General features: G+C 53.2%; 1 protein-coding gene across 2 annotated transcripts; it reads right to left on the reverse strand.

Annotated features, from left to right (window-relative positions):
- Window positions 1–3,208: 3,208 nt before the first annotated feature.
- On the reverse strand, window positions 3,209–19,457 carry LOC136932614 (phosphatidylinositol transfer protein beta isoform). 2 transcript variants are annotated; one of them, XM_067227787.1, is made up of 12 exons: window positions 19,426–19,457; window positions 16,893–16,923; window positions 13,102–13,247; window positions 12,774–12,865; window positions 12,371–12,378; window positions 12,160–12,234; window positions 11,715–11,798; window positions 9,704–9,781; window positions 7,589–7,699; window positions 7,316–7,438; window positions 6,309–6,387; window positions 3,209–4,550 (listed from the first exon to the last, which is right to left on the reverse strand). In XM_067227787.1, exons 1-11 carry the CDS (start codon window positions 19,443–19,445, stop codon window positions 6,340–6,342), a joined length of 816 nt encoding a protein of 271 aa, XP_067083888.1. In that variant the 5' UTR covers window positions 19,446–19,457; the 3' UTR covers window positions 3,209–4,550; window positions 6,309–6,339. The 2 variants fall into 2 exon arrangements, with proteins under 2 accessions (XP_067083888.1, XP_067083887.1); XM_067227786.1 differs by lacking the exon at window positions 6,309–6,387.
- Between the last annotated feature and the right edge of the window lie 511 nt (window positions 19,458–19,968).

Raw genomic sequence — 19,968 nt, forward strand, 5'->3', positions numbered from 1 at the left:
GTTGTTTTTGGTTTGACCTCCGCAACCTCCATGAGACGGGACTGTCTTAGGCCTCTGAAGGGAAGTGAATGTGCGTGTGTGAGATGTGTGAGAATTTGAACGAGTTTCGTAACTCAGGACAGGTCTTGTTAACTATCTCAGCTAAATCAATTTTTTTATGTAAGTTTTTTTTTTCTTCTGGAAGATCAAGTGATAGTAGATGATGGCTGGACAGTTGGACACAACTTTACAGAAACTTGCTTACATTCATTCACATTTACATTCAGTCATTTAGCAGACGCTCTTATCCAGAGCGACTTACATTAAGTACAGGGACATTCCCCCCGAGGCAAGTAGGGTGAAGTGCCTTGCCCAAGGACACAATGTCATTTCGCACTGCCGGGGAATCGAACTGGCAACCTTCAGATTACTAGCCCGCTTCCCTACCCGCTCAGCCACCTGACTCCCTTCTCGTGACAAAAGGGTTTTGACCCAATGTGACACTTTGGGTCTTTTTGACACCGCTGGCAAAGCTACAGAGCATCCTGTCATAGTTTGGGAAAGGGGAAGAGAGTGAAAGGGAGGGGGAGAGAGAAAGCGAAAGAGAAAAAAACGTTGCAGATTCATGCTAGGATCATAGATAGGTCAAAGTTCACGTCAGCTCAGGTAAACTCAACAAAAAGCTGAAACACAAAAAGGAACAGGGACCAAACTTTTTGTATGTTGAATTTATTAGATATTTAAGTAGACCTTTCAAAGGAAAAGGCACAACATTTCATCCACTCACTACCACATCCCCTGAATCTCGACAGATGATCAGAAACAATTAAAAGCTCGTCTTTTAGAAAATTTGACAACAGATTTCTGAAATCATGATCAGGCTATACGGTTTCTTCTTGTGAAGACTATCTCCTCTCTTATCCACCACTCATCAATCAATCACCGTCCCTACAGATGAACAGATCATTTTTCATACATGTCCGATTCAATACTAGGCTTTAGAACGATACCTTAAAACACTGATCAAACCAGGAGAACATTTTCTTTTGACTACATCCCATCATCTGGGACACCTCCACTGTCTGAAGTCTGTCGTTCAGACAGCTGGAGTCTCCCGTCTCTCGTTTTCTTGGCTACGTTCGTTACACGTAGATACCTCCTAACCGTGTCTGTATTGCCGTGTCGCCCCTGGGCTGAGCGTGCTGTCAGAGCTGGGATGCTTGAGAACATGGTCACATGATCCCTTCATCCTTAGAGAACATGGTCACATGATCCCTTCATCCTTAGAGAACATGGTCACATGATCCCTTCATCCTTAGAGAACATGGTCACATGATCCCTTCATACTCTGAGAACATGGTCACATGATCCCTTCATACTCTTAGAACATGGTCACATGATCCCTTCATACTCTGAGAACATGGTCACATGATCCTTCCATACTCTGAGAACATGGTCACATGATCCCTTCATACTCTTGAGAACATGGTCACATGATCCCTTCATCCTCTGAGAACATGGTCACATGATCCCTTCATACTCTTAGAACATGGTCACATGATGCCTTCATACTCTTCGGGTGAGGGGGTGAAACCGTCACTGCGGGCCCTTGCTTTCCTCCGCAATGCTTGGCACAGTACAAAAATATATCGTTTTAGACAGCGTTAGTCGAGAGCTCTTGGTGAAAGCTTCTCAATACAAAACAATCGGTGTGCTACAGAAGTGTCTGTTTACAGACAGGGCTGAGGTATGGGTGACAGGCTGGAACACACACACACGGATCCTCAAACTCACAGACATGCCAACACTGATCCAAGAGCTTGCTTTCTTTCCAACACCCACATGCCTACACGGACAACCTCCACACAGACTCACAGAGTCACTGGTACAGTATACATGAGCCCAACATGACTACACAACATGCAGCCCCAAAGCCCAACTCCACATGTGCACCGGCAACACTGTGCGGTAAAGGTAACAAAAGGAGAAGGAGGAGAACGACCAGGTGAGCTGGGAAGCCCTGGAATCATTCAGCAGGTTGGGAAGATGTTCCGTGTCAGCGTCTCCAAGACGACGGCAGAGCGGGCTTGTTAGCCTGGGCGTTGATTCATATCTCGTCTCGATGTTAAGTGAATTACAGATTAATGGATCCACGCAAACATCGCACACTGCAGAAAACCGGGGGGGACTGGACCCGGGCACGGGGGGGCACCGACTGAGGAGCGGGGGGGGGGGGGGGAGTAAACACACTATGAAACGCCTCACGTTTTTTCATCCATTAGAGATCATTTCATGGGCAGGGTCCTGACTGGAGCAGGTCTCAGAGAGAGAGAGAAAGGTGTGCGTGTGTGTAGGTGACCCCTGGTAAGAGTGTGTGTGCATGTGTGTGTAGGTGACCCCTGGTAAGAGTGTGTGCATGTGTGTGTAGGTGACCCCTGGTAAGTGTGTGTGTAGGTGTCCCCTAGACAGACAGGAGGTAGAGCTGTGGATGCACAGTATATATATATATATATATATATATATATATATATATATATATATATATATATATATATATATATATATATATGCTGTATTCAGTAAGGCACAGCAGGGGGCAGGACATGACTGGACCAGGGGGAGGGAGCGGTTCCTTTGGGCTGGGGGGGTGACGAGTGAGGGTTCGCTTGGTGGAAGGGGGGGGTAAGGTTCCTCTGGGAGGAGGTGATGGGTGAGGGGCCCTGGGAGGGGGTGAGGGGCCCTGGGCAAGGGGTGATGGGTGAGGGGCCCTGGGAGGGGGTGAGGGGCCCTGGGCAAGGGGTGATGGGCCCTGGGCAAGGGGTGATGGGTGAGGGGCCCTGGGAGGGGGGTGATGGGTGAGGGGCCCTGGGCAAGGGGTGATGGGCCCTGGGAGGGGGTGATGGGCCCTGGGCACGGTGGGTGAGGGGCCCTGGGAGGGGGTGATGGGCCCTGGGCACGGTGGGTGAGGGGCCCTGGGCGCGGGGGTGAGGGGCCCTGGGCGCGGGGGTGAGGGTCCCTGGGCGCGGGGGTGAGGGGCCCTGGGCACGGGGGTGAGGGGCCCTGGGCACGGGGGTGAGGGGCCCTGGGCACGGGGGTGAGGGGCCCTGGTCACGGGGGTGAGGGGCCCTGGGCACGGTGGGTGAGGGGCCCTGGGCGTGGGGGTGAGGGGCCCTGGGCGTGGGGGTGAGGGGCCCTGGGCGTGGGGGTGAGGGGCCCTGGGCACGGGGGTGAGGGGCCCTGGGCACGGGGGTGAGGGGCCCTGGGCACGGGGGTGAGGGGCCCTGGGCACGGGGGTGAGGGGCCCTGGGAGGGGGTGAGGGGCCCTGGGCACTGGGGTGAGGGGCGGGAGGTAGACGGCGAGGCGTGCAGAGCGGATGGTGATGGAGAACGGCAGGGTGAGCACCATCTGCGACGCGGCTTTTCTCCAGGGCAGATTCTCTCAAGGGACATTCGTTAGAGGGGGGGGGGGGGGGGGGGGGGAGAGTCCGGTGTGTGTGTGTGTGTCAGGGAGTGTGTGGAGGGAAAACTGTCAAGTGCTGGAAACACTCAGCACTCAGAAGCCCAGGTATCTGGGGTCGGGGGAGCCTGTACGGATCTGCCCTGCGGGAGGAGCAGAAACGCAGTCACCTGAAAGGCATCCACATCTGTGTGTGTGCGTGTGTGTTGATGTGCCTCGCTGCTCAGGTGTCTGAGAGACTGTGTGTGTGTGTTTGCGTGAATTTGCATGAGGGACTCGAGAGAGTATACCTGTATGGACAGGTGACAGCAGGACTGCCAGAGCTAATAGGACACAGTGCTGGGAGAGGGGGAGGGAGGGGAAGAAAGGGAGAGAGAAAGATTTCAAACGGGCACAGACGCCAAGTGTGTTAGTAATCTCTTAATGACAGCTGTGGCAGGAAGAGACATGAAAATGAGGAGAGACGTGCTCACAGCAGAAGGCTAAACACTGACACAGCCCGGAGGAGGGGGGGGGGGGGGGGCAGGGAGGACATTGTCTTGAGAGGAATGATCGACATCAAAGAACACAAAAAGCAAGAAAAAAATAAAAGCAAATCGCTGCAACAACAGACTACAACTGAGGGAGATTCCTCTCAAGAAATGGAATAACAAAATACTTGGTCCAACAGCTGCCGCGATGGAATCACGCCAATTAAACACTGAAATATTTGTCTCTATCACAACACCAGCTCTTCTGAACAGGACTGATTCCGAGGGCTCCTCGTCTTGACGGGGTGAAGTCATCCGGCCAATAGGAGCCCAGCGGGAACGCCAGTAACCGTCATCTAGGGCCGTGTCAATTCCCTCTGAGGCTAGGATGTCCGTGATTGGTGGAGGGGTGATGATTGGGAGGATCCTTTTTAGTGATCGTTTGCGGGCGGTGGCACCTCCCCCTCGCCCCCCCCCCCCCCCCCCCCCTGAGCGCCCGGGGGAGGACGGCGCCCAGGAAGTCTGCGTCGCACTCTTAGTCGTCGTGGTGATCCTTGTCGTAGTTGTCGCGTTTTGAAATAATCCTTCCGTTGTCATTCGTCGTTGGCAGCACTGGTTCCTCTGACTTGGCCGTGTTTGCGGAGCTGTGGGGGGGGGGGGGGTGGGGGGAGGTTGGAGGGAGAGGGGCAGGAGGGGGAGAGGTAGGAGGGAGAGTGGTAGGATAGGAGGGAGAGAGGAGAACAAACAGGCGGTTAGCTGTACCCGGACCAGACAAGTGAGGGCAGGTTGTGAGGGCATGCGTCAGGAGGTGAAAGACTAAAGAGGTGGAAGGCAGCTTGCTACTGAGAGAGAGAGCAATCGAGCGAGCTTGGCTGAGACTCACCGTTCTCCCATCCACACAGGTAGAGAGCACTCGGCCAAGCTCATCTCCACCACATCATAAGAAAAATCGGGTGAAAATCTAAACATAACAGGGGTGAAAAAAAAAAAACGAGATCTCTCTCTCGTAAGGCACGAGGAATAGGCTCCTTATCCAGCCCCTTGTTTTTCTCCAGGAGAGATAAAGGCATTAGTCTCAGGTTCTAGAACCCTGAGGCAGATGGTCTTAGAAAGTCAATTAGTGTCTGGATCTGATAGCAGACTACCTTAATGGAACAGTTCAAGCAACGCCGACCCTAAACTGAGGATGAGACAGATCTGATGAAACAGCACCAGGATTCATCCCAGCACTTCTCCATCCATCCATCCCTCCATCCATCCCTCCATCCATCCCTCCCTCTTTCTCAATCACAACGCCGGCTCCCTTTCAACTGCAGAATCCCATTTGTATGTTAATGAGGCAGAGGAAGCCATCTTGAAGAACTCCCACCCTTCCTCTCACCAACCACATGCCCCCATCTCACCCCCCCCCCCCCCCCACGTGTAGACAGACAGAAGACTGCCAGGCTTGTTATAGTGTGTCGGCGCTACAGCACGGTGTGGAACACTTACTCAGTGCTCCCCCACCCCCAGGAACCAGCGTTACCCCTACCCTACCCTTCATTACCCTACCCAAGCTCCCAATCACAGGGTGCTTTGATCCCCCTCTCCCCCTCCTGCTAGCTCTCTCCAGGGTGGAATAAGAACCACATGGAGGAGAGGGGGAACTGGAGGGTGCTTGAGGTTGCTGGCAGTCCAGGAATGCTCTAGTCTGGCTCACTTTTCGGGCCAGTCCAGCCCAGATTCCTCCCTCCTTCTCTCCATGTAGGGCCAGAAGCTTCCAGATGGATGTCTGGAGGACGGCCAGGAGGGGCCAGTGGCGAGGCCTTACTGGGAATGTGAGGCCCAGACATGGGAGGGGAACCATGCCAGAGAACCAGAGAACCTCTGTTCTCTCTCTCTCTCTCCTGTTCTGTTCTCCGTGGTGATTCCACAGAGTACAGGTAACATGGCGAGGGAAAGGATTTCTGCGTATGTCTTTGAATGCCGGCCAATCACTTGGCCCCTTAAAAAATCGTGTTGTCTTGGTTCTGAGAAAAGGCAGCACAGATGTCTGGCCTCACACGGGGAGACTTAGAACACACGTGCGTGTGCGCGCACACACACACACACACACACACACACAATGGTAGGTTTTCACCTCGTCAGCAATACACTTAACAACCTGGCAAATGCTTCATATTTCTCTGAGGTGTTATAGATTAACTACTTCACCCAGAGTTATGTGAAAAGAACACACACACACACACACACTTTCAAACCTTATCATCTAACAAACGCCCCGCGGGGAGTGAGAGTCATGCAACACCGCAGAAACCCCAGAGAGAACAGAGCCAAGATGGCGGCTGTCGAGTCGGGGGGGGGGGGGGGGGGGGAGCCAAGATGGCGTCCGTCAGCCCTGCCCCTCCACCGGTTGCACTTACATAGCCTCGCTCAGACCTAGACCGGCAGCGGCTACTCGTCTGCGGCCGTGGTGCCTCGCACAGAGCCCTTCTGACGCATCTAGACACAGAGGGAGAGGTGAGGAGACCGGAGGGAGCCGTTAGAGAGGAGAGGACAAGGAGGAGAGGGGGGAGGATAGAGAGGGGGGGAGGGGGACACAAGGAGGGGAGACAGCGAGGGGGGAGAGGTAAATTGAGGACACGGGGGGGAAATGGACGGGGAGGGGGCAGACAAGGGAGGAGAGGGAGGGATGGGGGGGGGGGCGTCTAAGCCCACAGATTTAGTAAACATGGTGAAATCCAACATGGAGTATGAGAGGGAGGGAAGACCCACACTGAGGCACAGCTGCTGTTCTTAGAAAGACTAAGACCGTTCCAGGAAAGGCCTCTTCACGTCTAACGTTTTAGCGACGGTCAAACTCAACTCGGACCACAGATGCAGTTTCCCTCACTCTCATATTGCACTCAACATGCTGTCATAGGAAACACATGGAAACAGAAATCTCAGTTTATGTTAACAAATAAATTCTTATAATATATTAGGCTGTAAGCACTAAATCAACATGATTTATGAGGGACATAAAAGCACATAATCAAAACAGACCTGCTAAAATCAACTCAACAGATTCAATGAAACGCGAAATCAATTAAAAAGAGGTTGATATTACATAAAGATTACAGGCCGATAGACAAATTGGAGGAAGATTAGCAAATGAAGTTGGAGTTTTCCAGCTGTCTGGAGGGGTGAAGGCCTACGGGGCTCGTCGTCCTACAGAGCCCCCTGACGACAGGACCCCCCTCACTCCAGAGGACATGCCTGCCACCAATCGCTGCCCTGCGCTCCACGTGCTGCCAAGGCAACCACCTGAGGGGACACACCCACTCTGGGGGTCGAAGGTCGGGAGCGCTAGCGGTGTAAAAGTCAATATCGAAACACACACACACACACACACACAGAGACACACACAGACACAGACACACACACACACCTCCTCCAGCTCCTTCTGAGTCTCTGCCTCCATCGTCCTGATGTCCTCCATGGTCAGCTCCACCCAGCTGTCGATCCAGCAGAACAGCTGCCGGTGGAAGTTGGTGAAGATGCGTTTCTCTTGCTGAGGAGAGGAAGGAGGAGGAGGAAGAGGGAGGGAGAAAGAATAAGAGGAGAAGGGGGGAAAAGAGAGGAGGAGAGGAAGAGAGTTAAAGAGGGAGGGAGGTTAAAAACATGCCCTTCATTGTGTGTGGAGACAGGAGCCCATGAATACCTTGTGGATGAAGCTCTCCACCTTCGTCTGAAGACCCCACCACTTGAACTTGACCGTCACCAGCTTGTAGGCGCACATCCTGGGGCAGTCGGTCTTCACAGCCAGCTCCTTCTGTCAGAGGGACCCGTCACACACCAGGTCACTGAATAGATCACCAACATATCCCTCCTCATCTGCATTTCTTACTTCTGCAGAAGAGAGGATTCTGGGATGGAAGCGAAAAGGCGCAGGCAGCGTACGGGACTGATTCCCGCTGCGTTCGTAGTTTAGAACCCCCGAACGGCATTAATACATGTTTTGGGTGTGGCGCTCACTGAAATAATTATAGCGCTAAGGTTCTGCAGAGCTTGGATACAGTCTCTAATCTACAACACACTTTCTAAATCCATCGGCAGCTTGCACTGTGCGTCTGTGAAGAGGTGGAGGGGGGAGGAAGGAGGGGAGGGAGAGAGCAAAGTGGATAAACTCCAGATGAAGGTCCCCTGTTTCTGGGCCTGCGCCTCGACAGCGACACCTTTCCCAGCAGCCCCTGCCTTTGTGGGCGCGGGGGAAAGCAGATAAAAGGACGCCAGCGCAGCGATAACGCGCCGATTCTCGCCGCCCGAGTTGGGTACATTATTAAAACCCTCCCCCCCATCTCCCCCAGAACACACACTCTCTCTCTCTCTCTCTCTCTCTCTCTCTCTCGGAGAACACCTGTTTAATTAATCACTTCATACCGCAGTCGTGCTCGGAGAGAAAATGCCACAGACATGCGGCAATCACCAGCCTTCCCTGGGCCCTTTGATGCCGAGATCAGGGTGGAGGGAGAGAGAGAGATAGAGGGAGGGAGAGCGAGACGGAGAGAGGGAAAGAAAGGAGGGATGGGTAGGGTGGGGGGGGGGGAGGAGAGAAGCTGAATGAGAAACATTCTAAATTTGCGGTGGGTTTAGAAAAGTTGTCGGCGCTAAAGGAGAACTTCACATTAAACGGCTCCCACATCAAAACACGTCACGGTGGCATTTCTTCTCCACTCTCTGTGCGCGGCGCTCAAAGGAGCAGGAGTTTTCAGAAACACAAAGTGTGCAGATACGGGAGCATGTGTGCATGCAGAGATAGACAAGAGTTTCATTGCTCTGAGAAAGCTGGCAGAAACGGTGTCTCTGTTGTCACTTTAACTACTGTCTCCCCCCCCCCCCCCCACCCCTTCCAAAACAGAAAGACTTCCACGTCCAAGGCAGGAGGGAAAGTGAGCTAATTAAAAAACACTAAATAAAACGAGAGGCTGCTGTTCTTTCTTCCCAGTACAGTGGTGTTGGAGCCTCAGTTCTGCGGCGCTGCCTGAGGACCAGGAAAGTTTGCCGCGCTGAACTCCGAGGGCTCCTGAAACTGGGTGGATTCGAATCGTGTCGTAGGTTCGCCTTGCTTTTCCAAAAATGTACACCGCCCACTCACCTCACACACACACACACACACCCACCCACCCACACAGGCAGGGCTCAGACAGACGAGACCTAATCTGACCTGATCACTTGCGATTTCTATTACGGCCAATTAGAGCAGGGAGAGAGGTGATTCATCTTCATCAAACTGCAGCCTGCCGCTCTGCCACTCACTCCTCTCTCTCCCTTCTCCTCTCTCCCCTCCTTATCCCCACTCTCTCCCTCCCTCCCTCCCTCCCTCCTCCTTATCCCCCCTCTCTTCCTCCTCCTCTTTATCCCCTCTCCTCCCGCTCTCTCCTCCCGCTCCCTCTCCTCCCGCTCCCTCCTCCCGCTCTCTCCTCCCGCTCTCTCCTCCCGCTCTCTCCTCCCGCTCTCTCCTCCCGCTCCCTCTCCTCCCGCTCCCTCTCCTCCCGCTCCCTCTCCTCCCGCTCCCTCTCCTCCCGCTCTCTCCTCCCGCTCTCTCCTCCCGCTCTCTCCTCCCGCTCTCTCCTCCCGCTCTCTCCTCCCGCTCTCTCCTCCCGCTCTCTCCTCCCGCTCTCTCTCCTCCCGCTCTCTCCTCCCGCTCTCTCCCCTCCCGCTCTCTCCTCCCACTCTCTCCTCCCACTCTCTCCTCCCACTCTCTCCTCCCACTCTCTCCTCCCACTCTCTCCTCCCACTCTCTCTCTCTCACACACACACAGAGTCCAGAACGTACCTTCCAGTTGGGACCAAGGGGTCCTCTCCCAGTCTTGGAGGACTTGAACAGAGCTGGGTCCTCCTCCTGCTTGTAGTCCTGCACACACACACACACACAACAAAGAGAGACGATGACATCACAGATGTGTGTGAGCGTCTGACCACGGGGCACAGATTTGGGAGGGGGAAGGCTGCTAGCAGACGACCTACTGGCCCTTTCCTAAGTCCTCCCCCCCTTAGAGGGCCTCCTTCAGACAGGGGCCAGTGTGTCTACCTTCAGACCGGGGCCAGTGTGTCTACCTTCAGACCGGGGCCAGTGTGTCTACCTTCAGACCGGGGCCAGTGTGTCTACCTTCAGACAGGGGCCAGTGTGTCTACCTTCAGACAGGGGCCAGTGTGTCTACCTTCAGACAGGTCAGGGCCCCCCAGGACCAGCCTAACACTGAACACAGCTGGTCCGCCCACCTTGTCCACGACAAGCATGGATTCAGCTGAGAAACACTGCCACCTGAGTCTGAACAAGATCTAGACTCTCACACCAAGTACACATCTATCTAAAACACACACACACACAAACACTCTCACACCAAGTACACATCTATCTAAAACACACACACACACACACAAACACTCTCACACCAAGTACACATCTATCTAAAACACACACACACACACACAAACACTCTCACACCAAGTACACATCTATCTAAAACACACACACACACACACACACAAACACTCTCACACCAAGTACACATCTATCTAAAACACACACACACACTCTCACACCAAGTACACATATATCTGAAACACACACACACTTCTGACTGCATTATTCATTATGTGGAGCACAGACAGAAGTGCAACGTTGACTTAATAAAAGTGTCGTAAAAAAAGAAGAAGATATATATAAAAAATAAATAAAACAAATAAACGGAAAGTCTTTCAAATTATCAACAGCTCAAGGGCCCAGCAATTTTAAATAAATCATGATGTGCCTGCAGCAAGAAATATGCTTTTCAAGGCCAGAGAACGAGAGGGGGTGCGTGCGCACACACACACACACACAGTTAGTAATTTGGCCAGTTTAATGCAGAGAGCTCCATCCCTAGAACAATACAGTGCGCTGCCCTAACGAGGTCTGTGAATCGACGCGCCATGTCTGAGGAAGAGAAGCTACAACTCAGTAAGAGAGATAGTGAGTGTATGTGTGTGTGTAAGTGTGTGTGTGTGTGTGTTTGGGCCCAGCATACGAAGTACTGTGAGCCTTAATTACGCTAACAAACTCATCTGTGCTCCCGGCGCGAGCTGGGCCCTGCAGCCATGCCCCAGGCCTCGCACTGATAGGGCCCTCAGACACAACACACTCCTCCAGCAAGGAGCACACGTTCGCCTCGTTAGCCACCCACCGCTCACACACACACACACGCGCACACACACACACATATACACACACACACAGGCAACATAACCACACACACACAGTCAAACAGCCACACACAGGCAAACTCTCACACAGAGGCAAATAACCACACACAGTCATATAATCCCACATACACAAACACACAAGCAGAGAACCACACAGCCACCCTGTATAGACAAACACAGACACACACTGAAACTCACAGGACACCAAACAGATATGAGGCAATGTGATGCCAAACGATAGCAATAATCTGTAACCACTTCAGACTTCTGCGTGAGAAAGTGAAACACAATGTTTTCTAGCTGGCAACCAAGCAGCACAGACAGTGTTGAAGGGCTGAAGACAGGTTTAAATATATACAGATTGACTATTTCAACGAACAATTACGTGGCAATTAACGCTAAATGACTGACAGGCTCGGCAGGGCTGTGTGTGCATGTGCTTGTAGAACCATTAAAGCCAAGTCTAAATATATATGTATATACACAATGTGTAATGACTAGGATTCTCCACATGGTGGCGCCAGAAGCTAGTGTAATCTACCCACGATGGTTGTAAACTAACAGGGGTAGCAGAGAAAGAGAGAGGGGGGGGGGGTGCTCACTTCTGGGGAGACTTGTTCCCCATCTGCTATGTCGATGGGCACCACCTCTACACTCTTCCAAGTGGCCGGGTCCAGCTTATGCACCTGCCAATCAGAAACAGGCATGAGCAGGATAAAAAAACAAAAAAACAACGGATTCAACAGAGTTCATCCTGTTAGGAGGGCAGGAGGAGAGAGGAGGGCAGGAGGAAAGAGGAGGGCAGGAGGAAAGAGGAGGGCAGGAGGAGAGAGGAGGGCAGGAGGAGAGAGGAGGGCAGGAGGAGAGAGAAGGGCAGGAGGAGAGGGGAGGGCAGGAGGAGAGGGGAGGGCAGGAGGAGAGGGGAGGGCAGGAGGAGAGAGGAGGGCAGGAGGAGAGGAGGAGGAGAGAGGAGGGCAGGAAGAGAGGAGGAGGAGAGAGGAGGGCAGGAAGAGAGGGGAGGGCAGGAGGAGAGGAGGAGGTGCTCACGTTCTCCAGTGTCCCCAGATCTGGTTTGTGCCACGTCTCAATCTTGATGAAGAAGTCATCTTTCATGTACTCATTCTGACGGACGCAAACAAGACAGGAAGTCAACAATGTCCATATTTGATCACCTGATTGCTTCGGGACAGACCTGGAAAAAGTCTTTAAAGTCATCCTACCTCACCCCAGACGAACAGGGGACTGGTTGGTTACTCACCGTGACGACTGCAGCGAGGCACAGCAGGGGAGAGAGAGAGAGAGAGAGAGAAAGAGAGAGAGAGGAGGAACATCTTAACTCAGGAGTCAATATTTACTGTAGAAAGACGACTGATATGAGTTATGCATAAAATTTGAAAAGCACTGAGCGAGTGATGAAGACAAAGACAGGAGAGAGAGCTCCAGATGGAGAGATATACACAAAGAGAGATAGAGATGAGATATAGCTAGCAAGAGAGACGGAGAGAGATACAGAGACAGAGAGAGAGAGGCAAGAGCTTCAGATGCAGAGATACAGATATAAATAAACAGAGACGAGACATAGCTTGAGAGAGACAGACAGGCAGACAGATGGACTGAGCGGCAGGCAGGGAGAGAGGCCAGGGGTCAGGGCGAGGACTCACTGGTTCGGCAGTAAGGGTATGCATTCCAGGCTTTTTCATGGAAGACCAGGGAGCCCTCAGGAGCTATCATCCTCACAAACGCAGGGACTTTACTGAGAAGTGGAGGAGAGGAGGGAGGGAGAGGGGGAGGGAGGGAGGGGAGATCGATAGGAAGAGGAGAACTCAGTCACACACTAACCAGACAACCACAGTCATGCAGGTAATAGGATGGGAAATTGTAGTTCAATGCCTTAGGGGGCTTCCACTGAAACTACAGCACAAAACACAGGAAGGACAACAGGGCCACCTGCTGGTGGATTGTGGAAGTCGCAGACAGAATGTGCAGTACCTCTTGAGGTGGTAGATCTTGTGCGTGTACTGTCCTTTCTCCCCCTCCTTCTCGTAGGGCTCGTTCTTGAGCACCTCAATGCCTTCCCCCCCGCCTGTCTCGTTCTTGCTGGCCTCGGCCACGGAGAACAGCTGTCCCACTTGGTACTGAAATGCAGAGAACCAGGAACCAAAGGTTTAGGTGCAGTTCTGGGGCTGGTATGGTTTAGGTGAAGTTCTGGGGATGGTATGGTTTAGGTGCAGTTCTGGGGATGGTATGGTTTAGGTGCAGTTCTGGGGCTGGTATGGTTTAGGTGCAGTTCTGGGGCTGGTATGGTTTAGGTGCAGTTCTGGGGCTGGTATGGTTAAGGTGCAGTTCTGGGTCTGGTATGGTTTAGGTGCAGTTCTGGGGCTGGTATGGTTAAGGTGCAGTTCTGGGGATGGTATGGTTTAGGTGAAGTTCTGGGGATGGTATGGTTTAGGTGCAGTTCTGGGGATGGTAAAGATCACGTAGATGCGTAGATCGAACGTGACTTGAAGAGTGAAAAGTCTGAGAGAAGCGAGAGAATGGTGAAGGTGCACAATCTAATTAGAGAAGCCATAGGTTTATGGGTCTGAATAACACAGGCCCAGGCAGCGCTAAGTGGCTCTAATAGGATTACTGTGGAGAGGGGGGGGGGGGGGGGGGGGGGGGGTGTAAACATCAGGGGGAAAAGCACTGAGGGCCATGTTTGTTAGACGGGGTCTTTGCATCACCGCAACACTGAACGCTTGTGTAATTGGAGCGTCGTACAAAAGACCAGCCAGTCTCACGATTGTGTTGGAGAGTATAAACTGAGACGCCCTGCTGTGCTATAATGCGCCTCCGACAAACTGATCCACGAGCCGTGCGTTTAGATACAGCGATAGATCTTATAGGACGTTCATGAGAGGAGTTGTGGAAAAAACATTGGCTTCACATTCACGTCTCCAAGTGTCTTGAGTGAAGAATGCAGAATAACAAACAGAACAGACACAGGACTGTGATGCAGGACAACATTAGCCCCGTTCTGTAAACTAACTGAGGCGTTCTAATTGTCCTGAATTGGACAAACCCGATTCAGGCTCCGCCCCCTCAGCGGCCTAACGAGACAGGCTGCTGCTGCCAAGGGAACTACAGGAGGACGGTACAGTCAGCTCGGCGGTTAGAGCATCTGACAGCAGAACAGAAATTCACCGGTTAAAACCCGGCCTTTCAATAACATGTATTTAAAGCGTGAGAGAACCATCTGCTGAAAGTGCTCTTGGTCTCTGCTTGGTTCTTCCTGGTCTCGTGTCAGGTGGGTTGTAGACCAGGAAGCAGCAGTCCCCACGACGACAGCAGGGGGATGACCGCTGGGCTAAATGTGGACGTGGGACGGGCTGCCCATTCACCTGATACCTCAGGCCCCAGCCTCCCCATAGCAGCCCCAGCCTCCCCATAGCAGCCCCAGCCTCCCCATAGCAGCCCCAGCCTCCTCATAGCAGCCCCAGCCTCCCCATAGCAGCCCCAGCCTCCCCATGCAGCCCCAGCCTCCCCATAGCAGCCCCAGCCTCCCAGCCTCCTCATGGCAGCCCCAGTCTCCCCATGCAGCCCCAGCCTCCCCATAGCAGCCCCAGCCTCCTCATAGCAGCCCCAGCCTCCCCATGCAGCCCCAGCCTCCCCATAGCAGCCCCAGCCTCCCAGCCTCCTCATGGCAGCCCCAGCCTCCCCATGCAGCCCCAGCCTCCCCATAGCAGCCCCAGCCTCCTCATAGCAGCCCCAGCCTCCCCATGCAGCCCCAGCCTCCCCATAGCAGCCCCAGCCTCCCAGCCTCCTCATGGCAGCCCAAGCCTCCCCATAGCAGCCCCAGCCTCCCCATGGCAGCCCCAGCCTCCCCATGGCAGCCCCAGCCTCCCCATAGCAGCCCCAGCCTCCACATGGCAGCCCCAGCCTCCCAGCCTCCTCATGGCAGCCCCAGCCTCCCCATAGCAGCCCCAGCCTCCCCATGGCAGCCCCAGCCTCCCCATGGCAGCCCCAGCCTCCCAGCCTCCCCATAGCAGCCCCAGCCTCCCAGCCTCCTCATGGCAGCCCCAGCCTCCCCATAGCAGCCCCAGCCTCCACATGGCAGCCCCAGCCTCCCAGCCTCCTCATGGCAGCCCCAGCCTCCCAGCCTCCTCATGGCAGCCCCAGCCTCCCCATAGCAGCCCCAGCCTCCCCATAGCAGCCCCAGCCTCCCCATGGCAGCCCCAGCCTCCACATGGCAGCCCCAGCCTCCCCATAGCAGCCCCAGCCTCCCCATAGCAGCCCCAGCCTCCCCATAGCAGCCCCAGCCTCCCCATGCAGCCCCAGCCTCCCCATGGCAGCCCCAGCCTCCCCATGGCAGCCCCAGCCTCCTCATGCAGCCCCAGCCTCCCCATGCAGCCCCAGCCTCCCTATAGCAGCCCCAGCCTCCCCATAGCAGCCCCAGCCTCCCCATGCAGCCCCAGCCTCCCCATAGCAGCCCCAGCCTCCCAGCCTCCTCATAGCAGCCCCAGCCTCCCCATAGCAGCCCCAGCCTCCCCATGCAGCCCCAGCCTCCCCATAGCAGCCCCAGCCTCCCAGCCTCCTCATGGCAGCCCCAGCCTCCCCATGCAGCCCCAGCCTCCCCATGCAGCCCCAGCCTCCCCATGCAGCCCCAGCCTCCCCATAGCAGCCCCAGCCTCCTCATAGCAGCCCCAGCCTCCCCATGCAGCCCCAGCCTCCTCATAGCAGCCCCAGCCTCCCCATGCAGCCCCAGCCTCCCCATAGCAGCCCCAGCCTCCCCATGCAGCCCCAGCCTCCCCATAGCAGCCCCAGCCTCCCCATGCAGCCCCAGCCTCCCAGCCTCCCCATGCAGCCCCAGCCTCCCAGCCTCCCCATGCAGCCCCAGCCTCCCAGCCTCCCCATGCAGCCCCAGCCTCCCAGCCTCCCCATGCAGCCCCAGCCTCCCAGCCTCCCCATGCAGCCCCAGCCTCCCAGCCTCCCCATAGCAGCCCCAGCCTCCTCATGGCAGCCCCAGCCTCCTCATGGCAGCCCCAGCCTCCTCATGGCAGCCCCAGCCTCCTCATGGCAGCCCCAGCCTCCTCATGGCAGCCCCAGCCTCCCCATGCAGCCCCAGCCTCCCCATAGCAGCCCCAGCCTCCTCATAGCAGCCCCAGCCTCCCCATGCAGCCCCAGCCTCCCCATGCAGCCCCAGCCTCCCCATGCAGCCCCAGCCTCCCAGCCTCCCCATAGCAGCCCCAGCCTCCCCATAGCAGCCCCAGCCTCCCAGCCTCCCCATGGCCACCCCAGCCCCCCCGACACTCCCGGTCCATCCCTAGCACAGCTAGCGACGACGAGTGGAACAGCCGAGCACCGCTCAGCCAACTTAGGGTTCCGATCGCAGAGCTGTAACGTGGCATTCGTTGGACCTGTCGGAACTTTTTGTCGAAAATATTTTTCATACCTTTAGAAACCTTTTCCTGAAAACTTTTTTAACTTTTTTTACTACAGCCACACCAATAATTGTACATTTTATACACACAATAATGTACATTTTGGGACAGGTCACGTTCAGTTTGGGATGGTTAATTTTCCCCTTCGGGACGGTACTGGGACAGTGGAGAAAAGGGTTAGTTGCGAGCCCCCCCTCCCTCACCATATCTCCTACACTAACTAGCCTACACCCCAGGCACTCTGCATGAGTCAGGCAAGGGGAGGTCTGTCTGATGAGCCATCGACTCTGGACGTAGCTTGTGGTTGTGGGCCTACTAGCTTAACACCAACACACACAGGAACCCAGACGAGTCACTCACCTCCTCCACAGTGCAGGGCAGGACAACACGGCTGGAAAAGAGACAGAGAGCAGAGGCATGAACACACTGCTCTCAGAAGAACAGGAGGAGCAATAATAGTACTTTACACACGGCACTAGGGCTGGTCCTGTGCGTTTTCGGACAAGATGTCCGTTCGATGTAAACGTCTGGGTCGAGTCGTGTTCCTCTTCCTGCACGATAAATCACAATGCGACATAATGGCTCACAGGTGTGCGATCGGGCTTTGGGCTACGTGAGGTCATAGGTCAGGGTCATGAGTGTTCCTATTGGTTACATGAAAAGCTGTCACCACTGTGGAACAGGAAGTGGGCCCAGGGTCACGTTTCCTGCCTAGCAACTACAGCTCTGGCTGAATGACGCGTGGGACGAACAGAAAGCTGAAAAGCGGTGAAGGCCTAACTCAGAGGACAGGAGTTGGAGCGAAGCAGGAGGAAGACAGAGAGAGAGACAGAGAGAGAGTAGCCATTTAGAGGAGAGAAAGAATAGCCAAGAGGGAGTGCGGGATGAAAACATGACGGGTACGAACACACAAGCGGTGTTGCTAGGAGGAAGTGGTCAAGGAAAGGCGATAGGAGACATGAAGCGAGGAGGCAGTGTCTGACAAGTCAAGAGGAAAAACCTCCTAGATTGACTTTCCTCTCCAAAAACTCTGGAGCATAGAAATAACCTTCTGTCACTAAACGAGCCTTTAGGTTGCTTAACCTGTCTGTGCCCCCATTGGGACCAAGCAGAGGGTGTGGCGGACACACACGACCATGACATCACAGCTGATCACGCCCAAGCTTTCCCACCGCTAATTCCAGACAGGGGGATATGGACGGAAAAATCGCCAGCAGAGGGATTTATTTGTCATTTTTATGTGCATTTATTTTCCTCTGCTGCTAATTTTTGTTGGCTCCTTCTCTCCCACTTCCCCCTGTCTCCTCCCACTGTGAATTTGTGGGGGCAAATCTGATGCCTTCTACTGAAGGCGGCCATATTTGTTTTCGGACTGTATGGCTGTGTACTGCACGTTGGGCCAAGGTTGAATATTCTCTCCCTCTCTCAAAAACACACACACACAACCTGACCCCTCACAGCAGAGGTGGGACTGCATGTGAAATCCTTGATCAAAGCCTTTAAAGTCTGTGGGCTCCTTGGAGGCCTCACAGTAATGTTCAATCCCAGAGCAGGAGCATGTGTTGCACTACAGATCCCCTCCAATCACCTGTAATCTGGTTGTTGACAAAGTTCACAGTGGGGTATTTTTCTTCAAAGGTCAGGTTACAAAACCCTTCAACTGATTAGCATAGTACAAACATGGACCACAAGCCCTCACACAAGTGTATGGTCTATCAGAATGTAGAATACATCCGAATCATATTAATTACATATACATTTAATTCAATAGGCCTTTACTTTGCTTTCTAGAGAATTACACGTCTTCCAGTCAAGGAAATAACGAGAAACCTGAACCACAACATGAAGGCAATACCTTTAATCACATTGATATCACAAACAGACAACCTTTTATCAAATACCCCCGACATGCCAGAGGCAAACCTGAACTTGGAAAAAATCAAAAGTTTACGCTTCAATAGGTATTAAGACTGATCTGGTGTCATAAGTGTAAGACATATACAAACAGGCAAATCTGGACGATTGTTCACTCAACAACAATTGTATCGAATTGGGAACCCGGCTAGAATGCCGCTAGGTAAGTAAACACGATTGGCAACAGAACACCGCCGTAAGACAGAAGAAGCCTCCCTAAACTAAACAAACGCACTTCAGTATTAAAAACGTAATTGCTGTACAGTACATGTTGGAGCGCGTCTCGTCAACAGTGCAAACGATCAGAAACTAGATCGCTACTAGCTAACTAAACTAGCCTCTGGTTGCTCACTGCACAGCAGAGATTAGCAAGTCACTGCCTAAATCAAGCGACTCACGGAAACAGCTTGTTAGAGTACTCCAGACTCTATTTAGGTAACATCATTACTTTACACTACCTTACTAGACTATCTGGCTCGCAAAATACCGTCATCTACCAGTGAGCAGCTAATGAACTAGCTAAAAAACATTAGCCTGCAAGTAGTGGCACATTGCGAGGAAATGCAGTTAGCCTAAGCACTCAGCTAACTTTCCAGCGTCATCACTTTGTCTAACGTTAGCCAATGACTTTGAAGCCTATACAGGCGTTGTGGGGAAGTATAAAGTACACTTTATGGTAAATGTCAACACGGGTTAGGTAAGTGGGCACAACGCTACAAAGAGCAAGGTGCGGGTAGGTGGCTGACACAGCTAGCTTGCTGTCAAAACCGGTACTAGGCCAGACCTGAAAGAAGTCGGATCAAATCCCACCCTTCCCTCGTGTGATCGCTACACATACTATCAACCTATGAAATTAAAGTGTTAGGCCAAATACAACCCCGTCGAAAAGCAGAAGTAAGCTATGAATAACTTGGAGGTTAAAAAATAAGCCACCAAACAGTAAAGTAAAAGAAGTTAAACATTACTACATTGGACTTACTATTCCCTGATGAGGACCATCGTCGCTTTTTCGCCTGCTGCGGTTGCGTACTAGCTCTGACGTCATGCGCTTTATAAACAACCCCCTTATTCCGCCCCTTTGAGGCTGTGATTGGTGGAAATTCATGTCTTGAAGAGGGCTGATAGATGGAGCGGTGATTTAACGGTAGCCTACTGTTCATTCATACACTCCTAACAATTAATTTCTTAAGACTGCTGTGACCACTTATCGATGGTGTATTATCTCAGGACTGTAGCCTTTGTTGTACAAATCTGTCCAAAGTATCAATTTTTTTCTCTTTTTATTATCATATCTTAAGCAAAACTATTTGTTTTTGCATTTCCTTGAGCAGATTAGGTACAGCAGAGTACGGTTTATTTCCCACACAGATTAGATCTTGCGCTTTCATGCATCGGATTTTCCTTGTTAGAACGGTCTTTTTTTTAATCTATCGGTAAGCGTGTCGGTTGGCAAGGTTAGATCATATCTTCAGTGAACTTGTTAATATTGCTGCTTTCATAATTTAAATGAAAGACAGAAACC

This window comes from Osmerus mordax, chromosome 24 (assembly GCF_038355195.1).
Source record: "Osmerus mordax isolate fOsmMor3 chromosome 24, fOsmMor3.pri, whole genome shotgun sequence".
In the NCBI taxonomy this organism is placed as follows: domain Eukaryota; kingdom Metazoa; phylum Chordata; class Actinopteri; order Osmeriformes; family Osmeridae; genus Osmerus; species Osmerus mordax.

What these genes read in the sequence shown, in the direction of transcription:
- LOC136932614 (XM_067227786.1), bottom strand. Translation starts at nt 19,445, where the DNA reads ATGGTCCTCATCAGGGAATA. An exon ending in TGGAGAGCTTCATCCACAAG is followed by an intron (nt 7,439 to 7,588) that starts GTATTCATGGGC and finishes TCCTCTCCTCAG; the next exon opens with CAAGAGAAACGCATCTTCAC. An exon ending in CTCAGAAGGAGCTGGAGGAG is followed by an intron (nt 4,551 to 7,315) that starts GTGTGTGTGTGT and finishes CCCCCCCCACAG; the next exon opens with CTCCGCAAACACGGCCAAGT.